Source organism: Xiphophorus couchianus, chromosome 18, assembly GCF_001444195.1.
Source record: "Xiphophorus couchianus chromosome 18, X_couchianus-1.0, whole genome shotgun sequence".
NCBI classification, from domain to species: Eukaryota; Metazoa; Chordata; class Actinopteri; order Cyprinodontiformes; family Poeciliidae; genus Xiphophorus; species Xiphophorus couchianus.
This window is the reverse complement of record NC_040245.1, coordinates 24726984-24746210: the sequence shown is the minus strand read 5'-3', so window position 1 is coordinate 24746210 and position 19227 is coordinate 24726984. Positions and strand designations below refer to the sequence as shown.

The 19227-nt window shown below is 40.7% G+C and overlaps 2 protein-coding genes across 2 annotated transcripts; both read right to left on the bottom strand.

Annotated features, from left to right (window-relative positions):
* Positions 1–383: 383 nt before the first annotated feature.
* On the bottom strand, positions 384–10447 carry LOC114161481 (extracellular calcium-sensing receptor-like). Its single transcript, XM_028044782.1, has 9 exons — positions 10305–10447; positions 9848–10142; positions 9660–9746; positions 8725–8994; positions 7939–8145; positions 7149–7409; positions 6703–6930; positions 1849–1972; positions 384–1400 (listed from the first exon to the last, which is right to left on the bottom strand). Exons 1-9 carry the CDS (start codon positions 10412–10414, stop codon positions 478–480), a joined length of 2505 nt encoding a protein of 834 aa, XP_027900583.1. The 5' UTR covers positions 10415–10447; the 3' UTR covers positions 384–477.
* A 2396-nt stretch (positions 10448–12843) lies between these two features.
* LOC114161486 (extracellular calcium-sensing receptor-like) lies at positions 12844–17985 on the bottom strand. Its single transcript, XM_028044786.1, has 9 exons — positions 17861–17985; positions 17442–17736; positions 17269–17355; positions 16803–17072; positions 16325–16525; positions 15975–16241; positions 14724–14951; positions 14503–14626; positions 12844–13754 (listed from the first exon to the last, which is right to left on the bottom strand). The coding sequence occupies exons 1-9, from the start codon at positions 17968–17970 to the stop codon at positions 12844–12846; spliced, it is 2493 nt and encodes an 830-aa protein (XP_027900587.1). The 5' UTR covers positions 17971–17985.
* Between the last annotated feature and the right edge of the window lie 1242 nt (positions 17986–19227).

Genomic DNA, 19227 nt, shown 5'->3' with positions numbered 1-19227 from the left:
GAAAAAACAGCTCCCCCATATTTAGCTGATCTATTTATAGCTTATTTTATGTTAGACCATCTACAATATTTGTTTAACAATGGCTTCTCTTTCCTTGATTTGTCCCTGTAAGATCTTTACACTTACCCTGAGTCTTTTTTTCTGATAAAGCAGAAATTATAAAGCAATTTAAACATTAAATCAGATGGGGGGTTTTTCTGTAGCTAAATGCCACCAGTGGTTGAAATTACATTGTAAATAAACTGAATTGATCCAAGTTACACATTTGAACAAAGGAGCTCAAAAGCTTTTAATCCCGTCCCATTATATAAATTACACAAACGTTTTGCTTGCTCTTCATTTTTTGTGTGTGGAATATTCAGAAAGTAAGTTATGTGAAAATCTTTCTATTAAAGTCAAGTTTATTTAATCTTACAGCATTCACATTGCAGTTATGAATTAAACTTCTTCTAAGCAGTTCACTTCCCCCAACATCTTTTACTTTTCGGAAGTTCCTATAGTGCTTCGCCCCATGAGAGCTTTCTTTGTATTTCTTTCTGGTCTCAGCAGAATTATGTAACATTTAGGTCCAAACAGCGCCATCAAGAGGCCAAAACTGGAGGCCAGGATGGCGAACACCTCCACTGCATCTGCATATTTGCCCGGTGAGCTGACATAAGCAGGAACAAAGGCCACCCACACGGCACAGAAGATCAGCATGCTGAACGTGATGAGTTTGGCCTCGTTAAAGTTGTTGGGAAGATTCCTCGCCAGAAACGCCAACACAAAGCTGAGGATGGCGAGTAAGCCAATGTAACCGAGTAACACTGAAAAACCAACAGTTGAGCCAACGACACACTCATAAACTATCTTGTCATTGTGGTACTGGGTGTTTTTATGTGGAGCGGGTGAGTTGGTTACAAGCCAGGCAGTGCAGATTGCTGCCTGAACAGAGGTGAGAACCAGAACAGTTCCTCTCTGCTGCGAAGCACCGAACCACTTGAGACTGGCTCCCCCTCCTGGCTTGGAGGCTTTGAACACAGCCAGAACCACCATGGTTTTAACCAGGATGCAGGACACACAAAGCACAAAGCTGATCCCAAACGCTGCGTGTCTGAGTTGGCATGTCCACAGTCTGGGTCGTCCGATGAACAGCAGCGAACACAGGAAGCAGAGCTGAAGTGACAACAGTAGTTGGAAACTGAGTTCTGAGTTGTTGGCTCGTACTATCGGTGTACTGCGGTGATAGATGAAGATCCCCAGAACAACAGCGCAGATGAATGTGCCCAGCAGTGAGGCTGCTGTCAAGCAGATCCCTAGCGGTTCCTGATAGGAGAGGAACTCTGCTTGCCTAAGAACACAGTGATCTCGCCATGGACTGGACCAGAAGTGCTCTGGACAGCTGAAGCACTCCAGGGAATCTGACAGAAAGGAGAATTATGTGTCATAGGTGCAGCCAGATGGAAAAAAAGAGGTCTTCTCATTAAATATTCAATTCTTAATCAACAAATGTTTGCATGGTAATGTCTAATGGATTTTTTTGTGTTTTGAAACCCCCCCAAATAGATTTAATTCCAGAAATTAGCCTTATTAATGTATTTCTCAAAAGATATCAATAAAGATGCCTGTAGCTATAATTAATCACCCTCCATCTGTTAAGCCTAATTTATTTATGCATTTTAGATTAACATTTTACAATGCATTTTTTTCTGTTTTCATTTTTTTACTCATAAAATTTAAATTTATAGAAATCATCCACGTGTCCAAACGTTGCTGTTGTAGAGTGTGCTCATTTTAATTCACACCTGTATTTACTGTAATTTGTTTTTAAAACAATGCTATCAAAGTAGCTCAAATATAGATACTCACTGGTTTTGTTATTGACCATCCCCTCAGAGCAAGGGATGCAGTCAAAACAGCACTCAGGTTCCCCCTTCTTTCTCACCATGCGGGTTCCTGGAGGACAGTTCTCGCTGCACACCGACCGTGGTGGCTGAAAAAGACAAAAAAATAATAATCCGTACCGGTGAGGTGCGGTCAGGGGAGACCTGTCATCATGGAAAAATAATATATAATGATAAAATCACTTATATAGCTATTTTCACCCTGTGGTTTGTACTATAAAGTACCTATTTTTCATTTAGGTTAACCAATTTTGATGATTTTTTTCTTCAAAATCGCTGAATTTTCTTAATTTCCCATTCAAATGCTCGGAAGCGCAGCTGGTGAGGCAGCAGTGAGCTGAGCCTCACCTTGATTGATCAACCTCTCACTAACTGCACTGGCTGCCACTGGATGACAGCATAAATGGTTAAAAAACATTTAATGCGTGAACTGATTTTCCATAATATAGCTTATATAATATAATGTAAAGTGTTTTTTGTTACCAACTATGTGTGTAACATGTTTCGTGTGCTGAGCAGCGATCAGAAACGGCAGAGAACAGATTCGAGGTGAGGCAGGCAGTTCTCTTGCCTCATGGCAGGGGGCGCTCATGATCCCAGACATTGTGACTGTAGAGTAAGAGACAGTAACAACGAGCTAGCCATTGAGCTAGCCATACAGTACAGAATAGTCTGTTTGCCCTCCAGCGTTGTCCGCATGCACGAAATTTTCTTATGTAAACAATAACATGCAACTAGAAAATTTCTGAAGAAATTTAAACGGGGCCTGCCAAAGTGAGCCTGTCGGTTGGAACCCAGCGTCCTGATGCTACAAATTAGTATCAATGCTAAAGTAAGCTACAATGTACTCAATAGCATGTGGAGAGTCACAAGCATGTTGAGTAACATGGACTTATGCCATTCAGTATGTTGAAATTAGTGTACAAGTTAAAATGAGCCAAATTGCTAACATTAGCCTAAATACTGTGAGTAGCATGTGGGGCATCACTCCATTCAGTGTACTAAGAGTGGCTAATAAATAAGAAAAATAGCTAAAAGCATTTTTTAGGGAAAAGGCTAATGCTAATGGGGGGGCAGTGAAATGCTAATGTTTGTGCTAAGGTTTGTGTTAATTTACTGTCTTGCGCAGTAAGTCTTACTTTCAGTTATTAATGTACAATAACTGAAAAGAGAGATGTAACTTCTATCATGAATATAGATTAGAAAAAAACCCTACAAATTACAATGAGATATTGCTACTTCTGGTGGGCACCGGAAGTAAGACCCATAATCCTTTCCCCAGTAAGTCGCCCAGGAAAAAGGTGGATAGAATGTTCAGTTCCAATGGTATCAATGACATCAGCAGTGATGACAAAACTCTATGATACCACAAAGGAGTCTCTCTCTTGAATGTAGCTCATTGACAGCGTTTTCTCAGACCTGTTCCTCAGTTCTATCACGACAGATCACTCTTCAGAGCACGTTCGAAATTAATCGAAACAAGCGGGATATCGATTCCAGATATTACACGCCTTTCAGAGTAGCAAGAAATTACCAAAACATCGACATGAAGCAACAACAGATTGTTTGTGAACATGAAGCTTTTCCAGCTAAGCTTTCATGGGTCGACATTATGGACCTCAACATCCAAGTCGACTATGTCGCTGTCATTTCTTTTGAAGAAGACATAGACAGCCCCATTAAACCGGAAGATGAATCAGGAGAGATCCAGGGGGAATCAAGTCCTTCCGGCGACTTGGAGAGTCCAACATCACTGGAAGTCGAGCAGGAAACAACTCCCTCTGCTGGCTTCAAGATCACCCCCTCGGTGGAAGTCGTGGAAGAGTCAAGCCAACACGTCATTGACCTGACAAGGCAGGTAGACGATCTTAAAAAAGAACTGCAGAGTAAGGCTTTTGATCTCCATAAGGAAAGAGACCGGAGGATTGCATGTCAGGCTGAAATCAAATCACAGCAGGAGGAGATTGAGAAACTGCAAAAAATGGTAGTAAAAGAACATCACCTGCGAGTCAAACGTGAACATGAAAGAAACGTGCCAGAGATGAAAGATCTATCAAAGGTTTCTTGCTCGTCCAAAGTTACAGTTGACAAGAGCATTCTTCAACAGCTGGAATACTTCAAGAGGGAGGCTGAAAAATACGCCTCCCGCAACAAAGGTTTGATAGAAGTCATGGTTGAAGAGTACAGAGTGAGACTTAAATATGAGGAGCAGCTCAAAAGTCACACTGAGCAAGCTTCCAAATTCAAAGCACAGGAGGAAACGATGAAATCTCTGCAGGGTCAGGTTGCAGACCTGAAGGTGAAATTGAAACTTGCTCTGGAAAACAACCATCCTAGAGTCTCCACCCAACCAGAGGCCCCCCTGAAAACAGAAGGTTCCCTACAAACAGAGGAGTCCAAGCAAACACAGACCTCCAATCAATCAGGGAGGTCTGAGCAAAGACAGACCCTGAATCAACCAGGGGTCTCCCATAGCCTGGTTCGGCCTTTGCACCGACCCACACCCAGGTTGCAAACAGAGGAATCAACGCAAAGCCAGACCTCCACACAAACATGGAGGTCTGAGGAAAGACAGACGTCAATGCGACCAACCTCTACTGGTTGCATGAAGGGCCTTCACGTTGGCATTGGCGTGAAGGCCAATCTATGCCCTGCTCGGCCTTTACGCCGACCCACACCTAGGTGGCACTAACCTAGGTCACTATAAAAAGCCCAGGTTTCGCTAACACTGGGCATTATGGAAATTGGATTCTTTACACAAATTTGGGATCTGCTGATCAGGTAAAATTTCTCAAAAATTAATTGATTAATTGATTAACTCTAAATTGTCCTAAGGTGTAAATGTGTGTGTGCAAATATACGCATGTTAAATGATGGATGGATGAATATTTGTTAAAAATGTTTGACAGTAGAACATGAAACAGAGAATTTGTGAAAATGCATCTGGCTCTGCTACTGTCCAGAAACAACCAATCAGAACCAAAAGTTTGTCTTTTGGTTCTGATTGGTTTCTAATGCATTGAATGTGCTGAGGCACATTCAATGCAGCGTTTCCCAATTCCAGCGTTTCCCAATTCCGGTCCTCAGGCCTCCCTGCTCTGCATGTTTTAGATGTGCCTCTATTCCAGAGCAGCTGATTCAAATGATTGCATGACCATCAAGTGCTGCAGAAACCTGTTGATCACCCATATATTCAATCCAGGTGTGTAGCAGAAGGGAAACACCTAAAACATGCAGGGCAGGGAGGCCTGAGGACCGGAATTGGGAAACGCCGCATTAGACTAACAGTGTACTGCAGCTACACAAGTGGCAGAGAAACACTAACGTTATATCATCATTGTTTATAATGATTTAGAAAACAAAATGCTGTACAAGTTTGTCAAAGCTATTTCGACCCATATTAGATCTTAGCATTGATTTCCCTTCATTTTAGTAGCTCCGATTTTGCCTAACCCACACATTTTTCCGAACCCTAACCAATACTAGTCTATTCCTAACTCTAACCTTAACTAAAACTTAATTAGCATCTTACCTCTAAACATTACCCCTGACCCAAAGCAATGAGTCCATCATATTAGGACCAGCGTTTGGTCCTAATATGATGACTAATGCAGTGTTTCTCAATTCCGGTCCTCAGATCCCCTGCTCAAGGTGTTCACCTTCTGCCACACACCTGGATTGAATCAGAGGTTGATTAACAGGCTTCTGCAGTACTTGATGACTGCAGAAGAAATCATGCAATCATTTGGATCAGCTGTTCTGAAATAAAGACACATCTAAAACATGCAGAGCAGGGGTTTAAGGACTAGAATTGGAACTGGCCTAATGTGACACTGGAGATATAATGGTGCGTTCACACTAAATGCGTTTTGAGCATCAGGCAGGTCTGGTTTGCATTCTAAGTCTATGTGGAGGCACGTCGAGGGCTATTGCGTCGCGCTTCCAGCATCTAGCGCAGCCCAATTTGAACCATTTGGAGCGTTTGACACATCTAGTGCATCCAACGCTCCACATAGACTTTGAATATAAACCAGACTCGCCTGACGCTCAAAACGTGTTTGATGTGAATGCACCATTAGAATGTTCAGTTCTACTGGTAACAATGATATCAGCAGTGATGACATCACTCTTTGATGCATCAAATGAACCTCTCTCTTGACTGTAGCACACAGACTGTTTTTTCAGACCTGTTCCTGTTTCAGACTTATAAGTTATAAGTTATGAATCTTCTCCAGGAGCATTGTTAAAATTATTTGAAGGCACAGAATCAGCCCAGTACAGGTTCACATTCTCAGGTGAGAGAGACTCATCTGGTATAAAGTAAAGTTTTCTGTGCTGAAATTACATTTATTAATTTATTCAAAGCATGTCATGAATATGTGTGCATGTACTCCATCTTAAGTCCAGAGCATTCTAGTTTTTTGTTGCTTTTTCCACCACTAGGTGATATGCATAGATGATATAACATAAACAGCACTACTCAGAGATGCAATGAGTTTATAACAGTTGTTCCACCATGTCTGTAGTTCTGACATTCTGCCATCACTGTAGCTCTAAAGAGCAGCTCTGAGGGGCAAACTAAATTCTACGTCTATTTTGAGTCTAACTGACACTGTTTTGTGTCAACGCTATGGCAGGCACCTATTCCACTGCTCTCCCTAAGCATTGCTATGGGCAGGCCCCAATAACAGGAGGTCTATATTTGTACATCTGATTATGATTAAGTCAGTGCCTCACCGCACGTCACTGATCCGTACATAATATATTTTAATCTACATCCACGGAAACTGCAAATGTGAAAAAAAGAGAAAGGAGTCACCTTTTTCGATTCAAAGTTCCAGAAGATTTTGTCTCCATCAAGTGTGAGTTGTTCACCACTGAAAGCTGACATTTTAACCTCGCCGACATTTTGAACATTTGCTCGTCTGTCGGGGAGCCGGAGCCAGTTCATGACGTCATATATTGGTAAGATGTCGCCGTTCTCATCAAATGACACTTGGTCACCAAATGATGCGGTGAAATTGACCCTTTCAAGGTAGTACACAAGCTAATAAACAGCAAGTCAGAGACAAGATTTTATTTTATTGTTTTTATATCTTTGCAACGCAAATGTGTTCAATAAATCTCAAATTCCTCTAACATTCAGAGAGTGAAAAAATTGGAGTATCGGGACTTTTAATTTACAAAAGTAGCTGTCTATCAGTTTCATTTTGCTCTTCAATAAGAACCTGTGAAGTAGTCATGGAACAGTCGACCTTCTTTTACCTGCCACGGTTCCAGTGTTTCCAGAGCGGCACAGCTGCCACTTCCTGGTTCACATCGCAGCAAATCGTGGAGGGCGTGGGCCAGAGCGTACACGGCTTTGTATACGTTGTATTCGGGCCGGAGGTTAAAAATGTCTAAGAACTCAGTCTCCACTGTCCTTAAATCTTCTTTTCCAGAGCAAACTTTTCCTCCGTTTTCAACCCAGTCTGCAGGCGGCGGTGCAAATCTACACTGAAACGTGTACTCCCAGAACTGGTTTACCTGAAATACATCAAAACTTTACGATGTGTCACTTATGAATGGGGCTGGACAATAAGTCAATAACAATATATACTGTGATAGACACATCATCCGATATCCAATAGAAGTTTCAATAATTGTACAGAACTCTGAGGTAGAACAACAAAGCATTCTGGGGGATGTAGGCCAAGGAAAGGCCTGCTAAGCAAGGTTGGTGGCATCAAGTAACTCCCTCGGCTGTTTGGTTACCTAGCAACAACCTGTTGAGTAACAGGTTGTTGCTAGGTAACAAGCTTGCGCAGGAGCAGATTAAGGTTTCAAAACCGTGTCTCTAAAGAAAACCTACCTTGACATAGAGTGAAAACTGTGGACAAAACAAAAAACGTAGTGTGACGAGTTTGGCAGTATTTCAGACATTTAAAGAAAAAAAAACAACTAATCTAAAAATATCGATATTGACCGATATGAAACGCCTATATTATGATACGCTTTTCAGCCACATCGTCCAGCCCTACTTGCGTAAGCATTTGATAACACAGTTAAATCTCACCATGCTATTTCCAGAGCTGCTGTTGTGTTTTATATCAGGATTGATTTCTAACAGGAAGTCCCTGAGGCCTGGTATCTCTCCTCGACGGATAGCGATGCCCAGAGTGCCCCCGAGGTACGGCATGAGGTCAGGGGTCTGGAGCACGGCAGCTGTGGACCAGGCTTCACTGGCCAGCCACTGAAGGCCTGTCAAGTTCTGCCTCACAACCTGTTTAGGGACAAAATGCAATGTCAAATTCCAACTCTACATATTGTATGGAAAGTGAAGAAATCTCTAAATTAAAATAATGTGTATAATTTTCATTGGATAATTTAATAGCACAACCAGATAAGTTTAGTATGTTTTTGCCGTGTTTAGTCGTGCGTTTAAGTGAAATGTCATATTCGTTCTGATAGTGAGAGCAGGAAAATAACGTCTCATCTCTGTTTAATCTAACTTCTTCACATGATGTCCTTCATCTTGGAACAAAATTGTAACCTTTGGTGATAAAAAAGCTAATAAAAGCATAAATTGCAACATAACGTGATAATGACAGATGAGCCTGGAACATGATAGCCAAAAATGTACTGTCTTGTGCTTGAGGCTATATGTTTGGATATCACCATTAACGCAAACACCATATATTTTTGATCACCTTAGGTTTTAAGATATTCTTTCAGGGATTTAGATTTAGATTACAGTGACGCAATGTCTCCATTTTAGAACAGAATTAGCTATTTCGCTTCTTTAACCTCTGACCGTCTCTGAGGCCCACGTGAGAAAAGACAAAACGGTCAAGCCCGTTACCTCCTCCATGAGATTGATCATGTGGCTCTCATGTGCAAACACAACGACCACCCGAGCTGTGGATGCCTTCATCACGTCCACGATCCTCCTCAGCTCCGGCGGCTCGTTGCCCCACGGCAACACCTCCAGGTAGGCCAGGCAGCCTTCGTCAGACAGACTCAGATCAGACTGAAATGATTTGGCAGCGTGGAGCCCGTAGTCGTCGGCGCTGATCAGCAATCCCACCCAGGTCCAGCCGAAGTGCTTTAGGATCTGAATCATAGCATTCACCTGCGCAGGCATGGAGTAAGGGGACAAAAGGGAACATTTTGTAGAAAATCTGATGAGAATGTTGAACTTCGGATGAAATTACAGAACTCATGTGATTGCCACTTAACTCATCACTTAGGCGATTTCTACATAATGTTTTCGAATTGCCCAATTATGTCTAACTTCTGGTCCCATGTCAAATTTCTTGCATTTCTACTCCTGTTTTTTTTTTTTATTTATTTTGAACTTCCTTAATGATACTTTTGACATCTCTCTTAAACAAATTTGACTTAAAATCTTGCTGGAATCACATCTGCTAAGAAAACAATTAACATACATAACACTGGTTTACACTTGACACGGAGCCTGCAAAGAATTGCTAACCTTTAAAATACAACTGAACAAAGTCTCTTCTAACATAACTCAGTGGATGAGTCAGTAGCTAATAAGATCATTGTATGCACATTTGCTACTTGATGTTATGTTTCTTTTTCCTTTTTTGAGGATTTCAATGTAGCAGCACAAAGAGATGCTTAATATGCCTGTAACCTTGTTAAAAACCAATAAAACGTCGATTACAAAATAAAGAATGATTCACAGGAATCAATCTATTTTTCTCTGCTCTTAAAGACAGATGATTTTTTTATTTATTAATTTTCTATTTGTATTTGTTGCATGGATTTTACCTGGAAAGCATCGCTTGGTATCGTTCTGAAGAAGGACGGAAACTTCTGACGGTCACTTAGACAAGAACATGTGGCAAAATAACTCACCTGTTAAAAATACACATTTTACACATATGTTATTTTTTAAAAAAGCAACTACTTTTGTTTGGATTGGTTGGACCAATTAGTCGGTAAAACTGAGCACTCACCATTGGCACTCGGTACAAACCTAACACGGTGGAGATAGCAATACAGCGGGTGGAGGAAGAATCCCCCACAATTGCCAACACCGGAGGGCTTCCTGAACAGTTATCCTCCATCACAATCTCCTCCTCTTGTCCGCTTATTAATGCCAGCGCTGCACGAAACCCAATTCCCAGTTTAACACAGTTGTCGTACAGACTGTACCCCAAAGTGACGTTGGGCAAGAGCTCGGCGTTCCTGTTGATCTCATCAACTGCAAAAGCCATGGTTTGGGCCTGTCGAAATCCTAGAACATCAAAACTAAAACAGCAACACGACGGTTTAAATAATGAAAACGCAACTGCTGAGGTTCAAAGCTAGACATTTTGTCGAAGCAAAAATACACAGAAAATGCACGTAGGGCGTTGACTGATCAGAAAAGTGTGAGTTCTTAATTCATCTCAATTTCTTTTGCACACTTACCCATGGCAGGTAGGATGCTGGGGCTCAGATGTGAAAGACAAGTCAGGAAAGACTGAAAAAAAATTGATTTCAAACAATCCCCCCAGAATCACATCTCCAGTCTTGTGCATGCCGCTGAGATGAAACTGTCCTTGTGACCGACAGGAGGGCGGCCGAGTAGGGGGGCTGGAGCAGTGAGAACAGAATAAGTGCAACAGCAGCAGGAGCAAGATTTTGTCTTTACGTGAATACATTACTATCATGTGGCCACCCCTCTCTTTAAACTCAGTTAATTGTTTTGTTTTTAATTTTGTCACTCCACCCCTTTTATTGATTTTCAGTGTTTATTCACACTGCACGCCACCAATAGGAGTAGAGGACAAAGAGTGGGCAGGGTTTCAAATGTAATTCAGTTTTGACTGATTTTGGACACATGAAACATTATTATGTAGTGATTATAGAACTAAAACAACTGTTGCAACATTTATGCAAAATCGACTTTTTTGTGCTTGTTGTTCTCTCATCATAAACACACCTGGAGTGTTGCTTTCATTTTTTCTATGCATGTTTGAGAAATCCTTTAGTCTGTCTTGGCAACCATTCAGCTGCACAAAAGTCCTGAGTGGACCAAGCGCCGCCTTTGAGACGCAGCTCCTCCTCAGAGCTGCGGCCTCCAAGGGTCCCAGCTTATTACAGAGCTCCTTACCCATGCAACTCCCCCACTCAGCTCCTTCAGACTAGCCAGCAGCGATTAGCAAACATCTGGTGGAACTGCGCATCTGCTAAGCTCATTATATGCGTTCCTTCTCAGTGCAACTCTGGTAATAAAAAGGAAAAATAAAACTTTGTTAAAGGGTTAATAGAAGAGCAATGTTGTGATGATTTCTTGAAGAGTAGGATTTTCTTAAAGAGACAGAGGCCCAATTTCAAGGCGCTAAATCAGCTGGCACAGAGATTGTTTCTCCCACCTTCCGTATATGTATTTTTTAATATTAATAGCTTGTGGCATTTGAATGTGTCTTTCTTTCATTTTGGAAGTATTCTGAAAATTAAGAAAGTGTTACTGCCAAAGCACGCATTTCTATAATACAAAGGCATTGGATTAAATCTTTTTTTTTTTTTTGCTTAAAAATTAATCCTTATTTCAGACTAAATAGATTCATATCATTAAATTAAAGAGCGCACATGTAAACATCAATCTTCACTCAGAAATAAAATAAATCATAGACACTTTAGTTACAATATTTACAGAAGCTTGTTGTATACCATGTGTCACCATGTGTTGGAATAGCTCTTACCATTGAATTTATTCACTCATTCAAGCAGCACATACATTTATACATGTTATAATTCCCAAGTATGGCATGGCAACTATGAAAAAAAAATCTTATTATTGAACTGCAGAACCTAGGAGATGTTTATCAAAGAGCGCACTGTGACCAGATATAATTCTGATTGTGTGTGTGTGTGTGTGTGTGTGGAGAAACAAACCCAAAAACACTTTTTGATAGGCAATACAATGAATAGTATTTTGTTCACTCGCGTTAGTTAAGTTGTGTAATTTTTAAAGTGTCCTCTAGATGGCAGCAGCAAACCATGATAGAGAAAGCATGACGCACTGGCGACCGAGTTTGAACATTTTAACTTTACATGGCACTATGAGCCATTAGCATTCATTTTTTCCAAGATTTCTTTTTTTTAGGTTTGTTAGTCACATTACAGATAGTACACAATGTAATAAATACAAAGTTACAAACCAACACAAAAATGAAAGAGGACTCAAGGCACACTTTGTCTGGAAGGCCATGGAGACTGCAACAGCAAAAATAATCAAACAACCGTTCAAAGAAAATTCTGCTGAAGAAAAAAAAGGTTACTGCTATTAAAAGCCTTTAAAAAATGTTTGATCAATTGTATACTGTTCAACAATAAAAACAAAAGGATTTTTTAATTTGAATTTTTTTTTCTTGGTTGATCTCTCATTTTCCACTAAAATTGAAATTGTGCACAATAGCAGTGTTTTCTTGCAGCAAAAAGGTCCAAGGCTCCAATAATCTCCTATGTAGTTGAACAGGCAACGTGTGAATTGAGTCACTTTGATCTTAGAAATGTTAAAGCCATACAAAAAAATATAAAAAAAAAAAATAGAACATTAAAATGGACAGATTGATTTTCTCTTATCATTATAAGTATTTGAACTGTCTCTCCTGACTGGACATCACTGAAACAACTTCCTGCATTCAGACCTTGCAGGACGTCTGGGATTTTAAGTTGCCCTGCTGATTTAATTGAGGATAATTACTAGGAACAATTCATGACTGGGTTCATTGGTGTTGTATTTCATAAATCTGTGACCATTGAAGTTATTGACATATCTGAACGGAGTTATTTGGAGGAGTGACCCAAAACTTTACCAAAATTTAAGCTTTTTTTATTATTCCCTAGGATGAAAAGAGCATAACAATGGCAAAGAGGGTTAGTTTTATTTATAGTTACATTAAAATATTTATTCATAGTTCCTACATGATTATTAACAAAAGCATAAAAACAAGTGAAATTGTTAAGATTTGCTGTATCGGCCTATGATAGCCTTCTTTGTATTCCTGTCTGGTTTGAGCAGAATTAGATAACATTTAGGTCCAAACAGCGCAACCAAGAGGCCAAAACTTGAGGCCAGGATGGCAAAGACCTCCACTGCATCTGCATACTTTCCCGGGGAGTTGATGTAGGCAGGAACAAAGGCCACCCACACAGCACAGAAGATCAGCATGCTGAAAGTGATGAGTTTGGCCTCGTTGAAGTTGTTGGGCAGATTCCTCGCCAAAAACGCCAAGAAGAAGCTGAGAAGAGCCAATATACCGATGTATCCCAGCAACACAGCAAAGCCAACCGTGGAGCCGACTGCACACTCATAAACTATTTTGTCATTGTGGTACTGGGTGTTTTTATAGGGGGAAGGCGAGGAGGAGACAAGCCAAGCGATGCATATAGCTGCTTGAATACAGGTGAGAACCAGAACAGTTCCTCTTTGCTGCGTAGCTCCAAACCACTTGAGACTGGCTCCCCCTCCTGGCTTGGAGGCTTTGAACACAGCCAGAACCACCATGGTTTTAACCAGGATGCAGGACACACAAAGCACAAAGCTGATCCCAAATACAGCGTGTCTGAGTTGACATGTCCACAGTCTGGGTCGTCCGATGAACAGCAGCGAACACAGGAAGCACAGCTTGAGCGACACCAGGAGCAGGAAACTGAGTTCTGAGTTGTTGGCTCGTACTATCGGTGTACTGCGGTGATAGATGAAGATCCCCAGAACAACAGCGCAGATGAATGTGCCCAGCAGTGAGGTGGTTGTTAAACAGATCCCTAGCGGTTCCTGATAGGAGAGAAACTCTGTTTTCTTAGGAATGCAGTGATCTCGCTGGGGGCTGGACCAGAAATCCTCTGGACAGCTGAAGCACTCCAAGGAGTCTGACAGAAAGAACCAGACAATGAAATACAGACATGTTCAATAAATTGTAAATGCATTCTGTAAAAAAGTCTCAATTAAAAAAAAAACATACTTTAAGCAGGAATGAACATACTTTCTATTGACCCAATATTTATAATATTTTTCATATTATTATGATGTAATTTTTTAATGTTAAATGTTGTATTTGTATTAGCAGTAAAACAAAAACCACTATAAATTACAGAAAGAATGTCTTGACATCAGTTTGTGTGTAATTGATGCACTTAGAGAATAAAGTTCAAGTTAACTTAAAAAAAAAGGGTTTTTTAAATATATTTCTTTGTCACAACCAATCAGAATTGGGAGGAAGATTTTAGCACTGCCAGTCACCCTTGTGTATGCGCTGCTCACAACATCCACCATGCTATCTGCTTCTTCCCCACAACCCTGCCACAAATGCTCAGATGGCAAATAAACACTTTTCATGTAACAGTAAGTCGTTTTTCCACCATTTGCACAGCTGTGGCATGTACACAAGCATTTTTGACAGCGCTAAGACATTCTTCCAGGCTCTGATTGGTTGTTTCTGACTGAGTAAAGCATTTCTGCAGATGGCTGTAGGACCACAAGAAGAGGGTAGAAGAGCTTGATTTTTTCTGATTATCCTGCTACGACATACCGACAGTTTTAAGAAAGATGTAAAAATAAAAAATAAAATAAATATGTGAACTTTCACAAAAATTCACACATAAAGACATTAACACCTACTGCTCTTATTGCTAATCTTTCCCTCAGAACAGGAGACACAGCTGAAGCAGCATTCAGGTTGTGTTCTTTCTCTGGCCATTCGAGTGCCTGGAGGACAACTTTCACTGCAAACTGAGCGGACTGGCTTGGTAATTAAAAGGAAAACATATATATGATTATGCGTTTCTTAATTTTAATTCCATATGAAAGGCATGTGCAAAAAAAGAAATAATTAAAAATACCTTCTTTGAATCAGTGTTCCAGAAGATTTTGTCTTCATTAAGTGTGAGTTCCTCTCCTCCAGAGTCAGACTTTTTCACTTCACCAACACTTTGAATCTTAATCTTGCCGTCAGGCAGTTGCAGCCAGTTCATCACGTCGTATATCGGCAGAGCATCGCCGTTCTCGTCGAATGAGACTTCATCACCAAATTCAGTTGAGAAGTTGACCTTGCGCAAATAGTGTAAGAGCTATAAACAGAGGAGAGACTTCATACAGATTCAGTCGGAAACAAAAGTTTTTCAGTACTTTAACGTTAAATACGTTTACTGTCTCTTTAAGGATCAAATGAAATGGCCCAAAGCAGTAAGTTCCAAACTTTTCAACCTCTTTGTGATAGCACAAATACCATCAATTGACAATTAGTTTTTTGTTTTTTTATCATGTGCAACTCTTTTTAAATCTCCTATTAAATTTCCTCTTAGATTTAACGTATAAATTAAAATTTTTCAGTATTTTTCTTTTCATTTAGTTTGACTTCTGCAAGCCAGAGTAGGCTCCTGACCCCAGTTTCGGAGTCGTCTTACCCAGAGGACGCACAGCTTTTATTTGCATTTGAAAAAATTGCAAATTACAAAGATATCCTTAAGAAACATGATCACTGAGAAAACACCTGCTGTTTGAACTGGCTTGTTACAAAATCCAATTTTCTTGCCTAATTTTTGCAGCTCACCATGCAACATATTAGCATTGTTTTGACCTAGTGGGTAATTTAGAACACCACAAACAAAAAGTGAGAAACTGGCTGGGCACATACAGTACAGACCAAACGTTTGGACACAACTGTGTGTCCAAACTTTTGGTCTGTACTGTATAAAAACAACAAAAAAAACAGAGCAGATCAAATGTTTCAGGTGAGTTAACCTCCAGCAGCAAAGAGCTACAACACTGCAGTTCCCATTAAAAGTGCGGCAGATGCAGCAGATGTTTGCTTGTTTAAGAACTTGTGCAAATTATTTGGATTAAAGTACGTCAACCAATAGAATGAAATCTGAATAACTATATAATCAAAGGGTGGAACCAATCCAAAACTCATTCTGTGCTCAAACATGTTTAAGTTCTTATGCCACTCCTTGTTAGAATGGCACCTGGGTGGTGAGGCTTGTTGCTCTTATGAGATACTAATACAAATTAATTCCATCATTAGGTGTGTCTCTTTAATTTAGAAACAAACCCATCCAAGCATAGCAGCTGTTTTAGAAATAGATGATCACCTGCCATGGCTCCACAGCCTGCAAACTGACACAGCTGCGCCCAGTAAAAGGTCCTTCACCCGCCTCACACTGCAGCATGTCATCAAGGGCATGAGCGAGAGCGTAGACTGCCTTGTAGACGTTGTACTCGGGCCTGAGGTTAGAGACGTCCAGAAACTCTGCCTCCGCCAGTTCCATGTTTTCGTGGCCGGTGCAGACGGATTCCCCGTCCTCCCTGTCCGCTGGGTTGAATTTGCACTGAAACGTGTGCTCCCAGAACTGCTTCACCTGTACAAAAGATACACTTCCACCATCATGAATGACTTAATGTCTCATTCACAGCAGATACATTTCAAGGCTGAGGCTTGTACCAAGCTGTTTTCGTTGGTGCCATTTGGGTCGGGGCGTATTTTTAACAGGAAGTCCAGGAACCCGGGTATTTCTCCACGCCGGATGGCGATGCCCAGCGTGCCGCTGAGGTACGGCGTGAGTTCCTGTGTCTGGAGAACAGCTGCTGATGTCCAGGTTTCACTAGCAATCCACTGCCGGCCAGTTACATTCTGCTGTGCCACCTGATAATATCAAATGTGTGTCACTGGAATTTTCATTTTCCAACCAGCCTGTATAATGATTTAAAAGACAGAGGTGTGTCTCATGCTGAATACGTAGAAGCTCAACAGCTCAACATTGTAGTTTGTAACAAGCTACAATGTCTTTCTTCCACTCGAGATCTTAAAAGTACAATGTAGGAAATACATTTTTTACAATATGTAAGTAACTGACTGCTTCATGCTGCACAATTAACTCAAATAAATGGATTTTAAGCTCATAATGCACTTGATTTCTAACCTCCTCCATTAGCTGAATCATGTGAATTTCATGTGCAAACACGATGACAACACGAGCTGTTGATGTCTTTATCGTGTGTACAATCCTCCTGAGTTCACCTGGGTTACTGTCCCAAGGCAAAACCTCCAGGTAGGCCAGGCAGCTTTCGCCAGATTCAGCCAGGTCAGCCTGGAAAGACTGGGCCACATGAAGTCCATAGTCATCGTCACTGACCAGCAGGCCAAACCATGTCCAACCAAAGTGCTTTAGAATATGAATCATGGCACGCACCTGGGGGGAAAGCATAGGAATCAACATATTCGGGGCTTAGGCTTTGTGCACTTGGAATAAACGTCAATATTGTCACATTAATTGTGTAGAAATCCAGACAGCATTAAAAAAAAAAGTGTCTATTGATGGCAGTTCTTTTCTGTCTCTGTTGTCTGAGACAAATATAGATTCTCAAAGGGGGAAAAAAAGGTTTTACCTGGAAAGCATCATTTGGGATTGTTCTAAAGAATGTGGGAAAGCGCTGCCGATCACTGAGGCAGGAACATGTGGCATAATAACTCACCTAAATTAAAAAAAAAACAGGCAAATTTAATGGAAATTAAAACAGAAAAATATGGTACTACATACGAAAATCATAGTAAGGCTTACAATAGGCATGCTGTATAAACCTAGCACATTGGCAATGGCAATCGAAAAAGTTGAATAGTGATCGCCGACAACGCCCAGAACAGGAGGGCTTCCAGAACAGTTCTGGCGGAGCAGAAACTGCTCGTCTCGGCCACTGGCCAGGGACAAGGCGCCGCTGAAACCAATGACGAGCGCACCACAGTTATCATAAAGACTGTATCCCAGGGTCAGGTTGGGAAGAAGGTCGGAGTTCTTGTTGATCTCTTCGACAGCAAAAGCCATGGCCATCGCATGTCTGAACCCTAAAGTGTCGAAGCTAGCACACAGAGTTTGACACACATCAGTCTACGACCAAATAAGGAAGAAGAGATTTTCTTTCTTCAATGTGAGAATGAAGGATACTCTTAGCGTGACGGCATGTGTGTGTGTGTGATACTCACCCTGTGCAGATGGGCTGCTGTGGCTCTGATGTAAAAGTCAGTTTGGGGAAGACAGAAGTGTAATGGACCTCAAACAGTCCTCCTAGAGCCACATCACCTGACTTGTGCATCTCGTTTAGATAAAACTTTCTCCTTAAATCACATGTCGAAGGAAGGGAGAGGGTCACGCAGCACATGAAAAGAAAGTAAACACTCAAGAGTAGGAATGTGTTCTGGAAACCTCCCATTACTGCCCTTATCCCCTCATGTCATTTTACTCTCAGTACAAAGTCACTTCATTTTATATGCTTGGCGGTGCCATGTCTTTGACATGATCCCCTTCAGTGTTCACGTTTCTGAGCACCAATAAGAAACAGAGGGGCTGGACATAACACAGATGTCAAAAATACAGTGAATATTTCATTGCTACACTGAGTGTGTAAAAGTCTGGAACCATCTATCTTCTAAACTAATTTATTTTTATTTTTACTCTTGAAACTCAAGAAAATGATGCACAGATTTACAAATATTTTACAAATGAACGTCCAATGTATGGCATGCACTTTTTTTAAATGAAACCCCAAGTCAATATTTTTTAATTTCCCCTGGAATTGCAGCTCCAAGCTTTTTAAGGGTTTGTCTATTTGCTTTGAACACATAGAAGCAGAATTTTACCTATCCATCATTGCAAATGAGCTCAGACTCCATCAAATGAGAAAACATATTCCTGTGAACATCAGCGTTCAAGTCTTCCCTCAGACAATTAATTGGAGTCAAGGCTAGACTCATTTTCGACTGACTGGGTAAAAATATCCAAAATGTTAAAATGATAATGATGACTCATTAATTAATAATCATTCAATTATTATTTAGCTTAAATGTTCTTCAGTCCGAATGAGCTGAAAAGAGAATCCACCTTGTGCAACCACACATCTCTACTGCCATAGTGCAGACTGGAATTACAAGCTACTTCAGCTAAAGTTTTGAAATCAGGGAACATTTCCCTAATTGAGGTGATCAGCAAAACTCTCTGAACGAAAGGTTTCCTGATCACACAAGGCTTCGTTTCAGTGGGAGGAAATCCAGCGTCATTCGCTCCTTGTGCACTAATGTTTGGACCCGCAGTCAGAGACCTGTGCTTGAAAATGATGTTTATTTGGAAACCTTAAATGACTTTTCAAATGTATTCAGTGATTCAAATGCAAGGTTTTTCTGCACAATCCTCTATGTGGATTATGTAAGTGTAGAGCCTTTGCTTTTTTACCACAAAACTTGTGTCCCTTATGCTTTTTAGCAGAACCCAAAGATGCAAATTAGCTTAAAATGAAATTTAAATCACTCAAATTAGTTATTTTCCTTTTATTTTTTTTTATTATTGTAAAACCATA